The sequence below is a fragment of the Emydura macquarii genome, unplaced genomic scaffold, assembly GCF_026122565.2.
Source record: "Emydura macquarii macquarii isolate MOO-44397 ecotype Brisbane River unplaced genomic scaffold, CSIRO-AGI_Emac_v2 contig_1363, whole genome shotgun sequence".
Lineage (NCBI taxonomy): Eukaryota > Metazoa > Chordata > Testudines > Chelidae > Emydura > Emydura macquarii.
Window position 1 is genome coordinate 10,741,712 of NW_027131500.1, and position 9,554 is coordinate 10,751,265.

General features: G+C 39.5%; 1 protein-coding gene across 1 annotated transcript; it reads left to right on the plus strand.

Annotated features, from left to right (window-relative positions):
* The first annotated feature begins 320 nt into the window (after nucleotides 1-320).
* On the plus strand, nucleotides 321-9,121 carry MFAP3L (microfibril associated protein 3 like). The gene is made up of 2 exons (XM_067551975.1): nucleotides 321-594; nucleotides 7,193-9,121. Exons 1-2 carry the CDS (start codon nucleotides 321-323, stop codon nucleotides 8,053-8,055), a joined length of 1,137 nt encoding a protein of 378 aa, XP_067408076.1. The 3' UTR covers nucleotides 8,056-9,121.
* Nucleotides 9,122-9,554: the final 433 nt, after the last annotated feature.

Genomic DNA, 9,554 nt, shown 5'->3' on the forward strand with positions numbered 1-9,554 from the left:
CGTGATAAATCTTCCTCCTACGCTTGCCACTTTGAACAGTACTATTGTCAGGAAAATGTGTGCATCTTTTTCCAGTAAGAATGGGGATGGTGATAAATGTTAACTCTTACGTAAGACACTGAAATGATGAGTGTCCATTGCATTCATGAGTAGATCATTAATTTAAAAAAAAACTTTTGTAATGGAATATTTATATGTCTCCTCATTTTTAAAATTTTGTTTGTTTTATAGGACTTTTTTCTTGAATGTAAATCTTTGTGGATCAAGGAAAAACTTCCCTATTCCAACTCTCTCCAGGCTGAGCAGCTTACTGAAGAAAGATGAACAGCCACCACTTTTTGAACTTCTTGCCTACCACACGCTTTTTCATCTTATTAGCAGCTTTGACAACTGCTGAAGATGTGACTAGTAGCACTTTAAATCGCACTGACATGAAGTTGGGATCTGGGCCTGTGGTTATCTCCTCAGTCGATCATATTATAGTCAAGGAAGGGAATAGTGCCTTGATTGACTGCAATGTCCAAGGAAATCCTGATCCACATTACAAATGGTACAATTCCAATGGTTGTTTACTGAAGGATGAAGAGAATAGTGGTAAGGGTTTTATGCTTTGATTAATTTCTTACAACCTAACAAGGATCTTGGCACCAACAATTTGTTTATAATGGATTTTATCATATATATATATATAGTGTGTGTGTGTACACACGCGCATGACTGCCAACAGCCTTATTGTGTTATGTTTTCCTGTGAGGAGGTACGAAAAAAATAGCAGTCTCCTGGGATCATGGCAGCTCTAAATTGATTTATACACTCTGGGAGAAAACAATTACAGATTTTTAATGTGTTTTTGTGCAACACACAGCAGGAAACAAAAAGGAAAGGTTTCTGGAAAATTTCAGCCAAAATGATAATAGTTTGGCAAAGTTATAAGCAACAAAAAATAGGGTCTCATAAAAGGAAGTGTTGGATCCCAGTCTCCACTCTGTTCCCTTTGCACTGCTCTGGCAGCAAAGTGTGGACACCAACCTGTTAGGTAGGGATTCCCTTTCTATATGGGTATCCCTGAGTGGCATAAAGGTACAGAAACATAGCCACCTCTTTGCCACCCTACCCCTGCCACAGTGGGAGTATCAGGGGATAGGAGAAGGTCTGGCCAGAGCACACTGCACTCCAGTGATCCCTGGGCCAACAGAAAAGCCCTGGGGGATATCGGAGGGGTTCTTTCCCACCAGTGCAAGTTAGAGCAGTCCTGGTTGCAATAAGACTATTCATAAGCTTAAATGATAAGTGCATGCTTAAGTGTTTTGCCAGCCTGGGACCCTCAGTGTTACATAAACTTGCTTTTTTAAAACTTAAATGTGGGGACAAATGTAAGTGGAAAGTATTCTTTTAAGATACAGGTAGGATTATTTTAGTTTTAAGAAGCAGCCATATTGTCCATACAATATTTTCATGCTGACCACTTTAAACAGAGGATAATGAAATAAGCTTTTGAGTTATTCACATTCAATGCAGGATGTCTTGTCTTATTAATAGCTGATCTGAGAAAAAAGCCTGATATGATGCAATGATTGACCCAGGTGTGTGGACCACTGACTAGTGTTTCTGTGACAGCTTTCTGTATTGTGTCTTTTACTAAGATATTTATTCATACAGGTCCAGAAAGGAACAGATTGAGCTTCAATCATAGTGTGTAGGCAATAAGGCAGCATATTGTAATTAGTACTTTGTAGTGCTTTTACTGGAGCACTCTCAGTAATAGTACTGAACAAAACACTGTAAATTGCAGGGATAATACTAAGGCATTATATCACTTCAGCTTAGATTTCCAGCATTACAAGTTGTTTGTCTAGTAGGAAGCTTACCATCTCCTCCTACAGTGGATGTTTCCTAGCACAAGCTTTTGCTTTAAGGGTGTATTATTCTGTTTAGGACGTAGTGCTGAATTGTTCTCATGCAACAGGAAAAGCTCTACACAGCAGTGTGGGTAATGAAGGGGGATTAGTAATAATAAACAACTGAAAAATACTGTATGATGGAGAATTTGTGCTTGGTAGCCAATTATGTGGCTTAACCGCCTTTAGCGCTTCCCAAGATTAAAAGAAGTGGTTGCCTAAGTCAGCAAGATGAATGTTCACTGTGGGTATATCTCAACCGATGCAGAGAATTCATGCAGGGCCCTGTGCATCAGTTCAGTCCCATTTAAACCTTTAAGTGATGCATAGGGCCAAGTGTATGCCCTCTGCACTGGCATGACTGTCACCCTGTGTGCCCTTCCTGAAGGTTGCATAATTTTCCAGTTTGTCGAGGTTTGCAAAAACCTGTGAGCCAACACTAGTACCTTCTCTACACCCTCTCTAGTCTTTGTTTCTCATCCAGCTTGTACTTTCTGCCAGAATCTTTTGGCACAAAACCATGCACTGAGTCACAATCTAAATGTCATTATGTCATTTGTAACAGCTGCTGCAAGAATACATCAGCAAGCCATTTTGTGATTTTGCAATGAATAAAGATCCTACTGAGTAAGAACAGGTTTAGCAATATCAAAGCTTTATATATCACATTGTGTTATAAGCAGGGCTGGTACTGCCACCTATAATAAAGGTAGTCTGACATTTCCTTTTATGAGACCCCTATTTTTAGTTGCTTATAACTTTGCCAAACTATTACCATTTAGGCTGAAATTTTCCATGCTGGGTGCCTGCCTCAGACTGAAATTTTCCTGAATAAATAAACAAAATTCAGCAAAAACAGTTCAACTGTTTCCAAGGTTGAGGTTAAAGAAATATGTTGTTTTGCCCATGTTAAATGTGTGTATTTGTCATTTCCTAAGATTTTAAAAAGCAAATTTCTAAAACAGAAATTCCCTCATGGGGCATTATATGTATACTCATATATACTGACCCATTACACTGCTCGGTCATCAGTAGGGTTGAAACTTTTAGATCCACAGACCTCTGCCTCTTGAGCTAAGAGAGTAACTGATTGCAGTAGTAGGTTTTCAGTCTCTATATGGAAGTTCTAAGCCATTAAAAAAATATTGCAGTTCACACATGCTAGGTAGAGACTTGTTAGCACATCAGACCTATTGCCCCCACAGATTCTGTTTTCATTGGGCATGCACTGCTGAGAGTTGAACAGGACTTTCCCTGCGATTGCAGCTCTTGGTTGCTATGGGTAGAACCAGGACCAGGCTCTGGAACTGCAAGCAAGACTGTCTCTCCTGTGCGCTCAGTGATCCTCATGATGTCTAGGAGAAGGAAGTTTCTTGATTCAAATGCACAGGGGGCAAGATCTGGGTTAGGGGAGTGTGTGGAAATAGATTGTGACAAGGAGCTTGGAGAGTGTTGCGTGGGGAGGAGTGATTGCAGGTTGGCGAGCAGAGGGGGTAGAGGAAGAGGGAAAATGGGAATTGAGATAGGCAAGGAGATTGAGTGCCAAGGAGGGGGAGACTGAGATCACATGAGGAGTCGGGTGTAGGCTGGCACTGGCTAGGCAAGTAGACTGGCACTGGGAATGTGGGGGGGGAGGGAAGGGAGAGAAGGTGGGGGTAAAGGGAGACAGATGTGTTGAGGAGCCAGGATGCAGGGAGAGAACTGGAAGTGGCTGAGTACGGAGACTGAGATTTGGGATTAGAAGCCTGAGGAGAGGAGACTGGAACTAGCTCGATGAGGAGGGTGGGACTGGGATAGGGATCCTGGGGTGAGAAAGAGACAGGACTGGGACATGGACAGGTTAGCCGAGACAGGACAGGAGGAGTCAAGCTTTGGGGGAATGGGCAGATGGGTTTGTGACCACTAGTACACACTGCCCTCCAGAGCAAGTCACCATTCCATACCATCGGCTCGCAATTCCTGCATCTCACCTTCTCTGCAGTCAGCAAATATGTGTGAAATCCACTGGCATAGTTTGTGTCCCATCCCCCTCTAGTGCTGGTCCACATAGAGATTGAAAACCTACTACTGCGATCAGTTACTCTGTTAGCTCAAGTGGCAGAGGTCTGTGGATCTAAAGGTTTCAACCCTGCTGATGACCAAGCGGTATAATGGGTATAATACCCCGTGATGGAATTTCTGTTTTAGAAATTTGCTTTTTAAATCTTAGGAAATGACACACATACAAAAAAAAACTATGTTAAAAGAACATTAAGATTGCAAAGCCAGGCACTCAGAAGTTTGGAAATGTCAGAATTAAAATTGCTTGTGCAAAATTACTTAATGCAGCCCCTTTGTGTGTATGCATTATGATACAGTCTTTAATTACATGATCACATGCTACTTTTTTTTTTTTCCCCAATGGGACCCCTGCCTTATTCAGTGTGCAGGATGAACCATGCTCTTGGAATGAATTGAGGCTGTTGTCTATAGGACCTTTGCCTCATTTATTACAGAATTTAGAAGATGTGAGCGGGGAACTGAAGGAAGAGAAAAGTTTGTCATAGTTAAGGCAGTTGAATCCCGTCCTCGAATACTGTTTCTATTCCTACCTGTGCCACACAGTTCCTATGTGATGCTGGGGAACTCATGCAAACCAGTATTCCACAAGTGGAACCAAGTGGTTTGTTATCCATTTTCTGGGTACCCAATCAGAGACCTGGAGCTGAGCACTCATAACTGTAACTGAAGTCAGTGGGAGCTGTGCTTTGAATATATAAAATGCTATAAAAATACTAAGTACTTTGAAAAAAACAAGACCTAAGGTCTCAGGTTGGACACCCAGAATTAGTGGACACTTTGAACATTAAATTTCCCTGTGCCTCAATTCCCCAGTTTCAAAATGAGGATAATAATAAAAGCAGCTATTCTTGCTTGACTTCACAATCTTAGCATTCTTTTAATGTAGTGGTTTTGGCTATAGTAGTATAGAGAATTCCACATTTCAGCCTAAAATATTTTATATGGTTAGACAAATAAACAACTTAGGGCTCAATTCTTATCACGTTGAGTAGCACCTTACTCTGTAAATTGTCTCCTTGTAATCAATTGGGCTACTTATATAGAATGGTACTCAATGTAAATAAAGGTGGCAGAATCAGACCATAGTTAAGATTATATAAATAATTATACATTTATTGCAATATTATTAGAATACTAAAGTTATCTAAAAAGTAGATTAACTGCAAAGTTCCACATTTCTTATTACTGATAACTTTCTAATGTATGAGAGAATTTATATATATGTTTGCTATGATCATAACTGTACTCTAACATTTTTGTTTTGTTTCCCTATTTTAATCTGGCATAGTATATTTTATTATTTATACTGTGACTTAGTACATTGCATCTCTAGAACAGTCACTACAGAACTTCTTCATTCCACAATTTATGTACAAAGTAATACCTGCAGACACAGAAAATTCTGACTAGCTTACAATGTCTGGAGGGTGAGGCCCTGATGCTGCAAAGACTTACCCACCTGCTTATCATTACACATTGCAAGTAGGACTGGGAGTTTTCAGACATGGCAAACTCCATAAGAATAAGAGTGCAGAGCTTATAATGTTGGTGGAAAAATAGTTACGAACCCCAAAAAGGTTAAGTAGGCTTATGCACAGCTTTTCACTAAGGATAAATGTGTAAACCAATTATGAAACCTTTAGAATGAGACATATTTTGAGTTAGAATAATTTTCAAAAAGAGAAAAGCCACTAATTATTCTAAATTTAAGATGGCTTGTCTGATGAATTTCAAATTGCACATAATATACTTCCCTGGCACAAGACTAATAATCCAAGAACTAAAAGAATCTTTTAAACAAACAAATCTCCATGGAGAGAGAAGATGAAATCAGAGGGGAGAGAATTAAATACACACACACATCAGGAGGTGAGGTTGCCAGTGCAGGCCCTGCCACTGCTGCTGTGTCTGTGCCACTTTATCTCTGTAATTGCAAATCCTGTGCCCCTGCCCCCAGCTGCCCTTATTTGCTGTTACACAGAAGACCAGCAGGTCTTCAGAGAGACGCAGAAACACCTGCAATTTGTAAGGCTACTCTCTCTGTTTGCGCACTATTCTCAGTCCATCTGGAATTCACCGCAGAGCTTAAGTGATGCACAAGACCTTAAACAAGCCTTCCACACCCATGGTGAACATCATCTCTTAAACCAGTCTTGCAATTTATCAAAACCACTCTATAGAAGAGACTGAATAGGGCATAAATATCTCCACAAGGAAATAGTGGTATTTGTCACTTTAAATATGAAGCCTAGCTATTTAACTGGGGGAGGGGGAAGAAGAGGAGCTTAGTCAATATCATTATAATATAATGGCAAAAGCACTAAGTAATTGAATCTTGAGGGACTCTGGCAGAGATGGGAGCAGATTCAGATTTTTAAACTGAGTTATTTGAGCTCAATTTGATCGATAATAGTCAGCTGTGCTAGGGTCAAACCATGAAAACTGTACACTTCTAACTCTTACAGTAGAATGTAATGATCAAATGTATCAATAACATCGCACAAGTCAGTAAAGACTGCTCCCAATAAGCCTCCTCAGATTAAAAAAAAGAAATCCACCGCGATGTGAACAAATGTTTACTGGGCAACAGCCTAATCTTATTGGTGTGGCTCTTTTCTTTCCTCTGTTGTCATACCCCTGCTCATGTCACTCCCCTTTGTCAAGTCATGTTTAAAATTACATTGTAAGCTCCTTGCATATTTTTTTCAGCACTGTAAGATCCCTAACATATTTTTGATTGTGTTGTAAAGTTAACAGCAACAAAATGGTAGGAGATACTATAACAAAACACCAGAAAATGTACTGTAGGAAACAACCTTCATTGGAGTAGCAATGGACTAGATGACTTGACAGGTCTTCTCGGTCTCCAATGTCTATTATTCATTAAAATTCAGCATTCTATGAAGGATAGCATGTGTTGGGATGCGGTCTGCTCTAGGTAATTAGGTTTTTAACTTGTTTGACTGTGATAGATATATGATACAGTTTATTGTGGGTGGGGAGACATTTTTAGAGTGCGACCTGAGTATAATCAGTGATTTTCACAGTTGCTAAAATTGTATTGTGGTGGGATCCTAAAAGTTGTGAAGACAAATGATTCACTATAGTATAGTTTATGCTATTTCCGTTTTTTTTAATTCTGGAGTTAGTACGACAAAACTGATGACTACAACTTCATGCTGAGCATGTAAACAAACGTTTTGGACTGAATTCTTCTATGTCCTTTCCTGCAGGAAAATGGTGGTTTCTTGACAATGGGCTACTAAACATTACCAGCGTGTCTTTTGAAGATAGAGGTAAATACACATGTGTTGCTTCTAACATCTATGGCACTGTGAATAATACTGTGACTCTGAGGGTCATCTTTACATCCGGAGATATGGGGATCTATTATATGATTGTCTGCCTCGTAGCTTTTACCATTGTTATGATCTTGAACATTACGAGGCTGTGTATGATGAGCAGCCACCTGAAGAAAACTGAGAAAGCAATCAACGAGTTTTTCAGAACGGAAGGAGCAGAGAAACTACAAAAAGCCTTTGAGATTGCCAAGCGTATCCCAATCATCACCTCAGCCAAAACTCTTGAGCTTGCCAAAGTAACCCAGTTCAAAACCATGGAATTTGCTCGCTACATTGAGGAACTTGCCCGAAGTGTTCCTCTGCCACCTCTTATCATGAACTGCAGGACTATAATGGAAGAAATCATGGAGGTTGTTGGCTTGGAAGAACAGGGACAGAACTTCGTACGGCAAGCAGCAGAAGGGCAGGAGACCACAGATGGAGATGATGTGTATATGATCCCTAATGCACTAAAGCGCAGTGACTCTCCCACAGCTGACTCCGATGCATCGTCACTGCATGAGCCACCACAGCAGATTGCGATAAAAGTGTCGGTTCATCAGCTGTCCAAAAAGGACTGTATAGATGACCAGTCACAAGACAGCATTCAACTAGAAATCAAGGAAGAAGAGATTCCTCATACACCAGCACCTCCTACTGACCCAATTCCCGAACCTTTAACTGAACTAAAGTCCAATGACACAGCATTGGCAACTGACAAAAATAAGTGTTTTATTTATGAAAGCCATGTCTGATATTTACTCTGCAAATCTATGCATAGCAAGAAAATCAGGTGGAGCTCCTTTTAAAATAGATATTGTACTTGCCGCTAAGCCTTACCTGGAGACTATCATAGCAAAAGCATTCATGAGGATTATTTAGTACTTTCTTTTCTGTTTGAGTTAATTTTAATATGATATGTGAGAGTAATTACTATTATATTAATATTAATTGCTCTTTTTGGTTTAGGTTTTTTTTTTTTAGAAACATTTACCTCAGCAATTTCTAGGTTGTTATCTTCAGTGACCTCCTGGAAGTCATTTGTAGTGTTAAAGACACTTAGACATACTAAACATAATGCTGTTTTTCTCCTTCCCTCTCTTCCATCCCATCTGCTGCATTTTTGTGAACTTGTTCCCATGAATTTGAAATATTGCCCAGGAGGCAGGACTTCAGTGGCCAAATAAAATCCTACTTAGATCCCATTTACTAAGCATCTTTGCCAAGCTGCATTGAGAATTAGAGGGCTATTAAAGAAGGTTAAATGTGTGTGTTTCATTTGAGACCATGTTATTTATATTTAGACAGTGGGGAAATATGTTTCCCTCCCCCTTAGAATGAAGAAGCCAACAAGTATTCATTCACACAGATGATATACAGTGTATTTGTTTCAACAGAAGTGAAAGCACTTTATTTCTGCCAGAAGGCTGCAGTACAAATGTTGTGTAGATTTTTTCATATATTTAACCATCTGTTGATTTTACCAGACGTTTATATTGAGAGGGACTATGGGTGTCCAAAATTTATTGTCTTATTTTGCTTACATGGTAGAAGTAAATAGGACCAGGTGATTTTATATGATCCTGTCAAAAGGAGTGTAGACTCAGTCAAAGTATTATATTATCCAATATTTTGTTGCAGATGGAGCTGAAGTGGTAAAAGATCCTTGTTTATCAGGATTTCCATTTTCTGCAATGTAATTTTCTGATGAACACACACAAGTGTATCCACAATCATAATCTTTTTTAATCTGGTAAAGAGTCAAAAAATTAGCTGCTATTAATTTTCATAATGGTTTCCTTGATGAATAAAAATGGGCAATGATCACAAACTGTATTACAATGGTACAATTGATTTGCTATTTAAAAAAATTCCCATCAAATAGAGATCTCCTGGAAGGGGTGGAGGATTCACTGACATCTAAGCAGATGTGATGCCATCTATACATAGCATTCATAATCCTGGCAAGTAGGGCATATTAGGATCATGGAGTTATGCTAGGATATTAATGAACTGCTGGGGTGCGGGAGGAAAAGGGGATAGTGTCTGTTCCAGAAGTACAGTAATAGTATGCACCATTGAATGAGCATGAAAAGAGGGAGGGAATTCGTGCAAGATGAACAGCATGTTATTTAATCATCTGACGCACGTTTCTCTTGGAATTGCTGAGCCAACCATGGTCTGTTCGCTTTGGGAAAGGGCTACCGTGCATGAGATCAAGTGTTAGAAATAACCTGGAGTCTCTTACTCCAGA

Coding starts and splice junctions, on each gene's coding strand:
- MFAP3L (XM_067551975.1), top strand. CDS start 321: ATGAACAGCCACCACTTTTTGAACTTCTTGCCTACCACACGCTTTTTC. Junction 595..7,192: donor GAAGGATGAAGAGAATAGTG/GTAAGGGTTTTA, acceptor CCTTTCCTGCAG/GAAAATGGTGGTTTCTTGAC.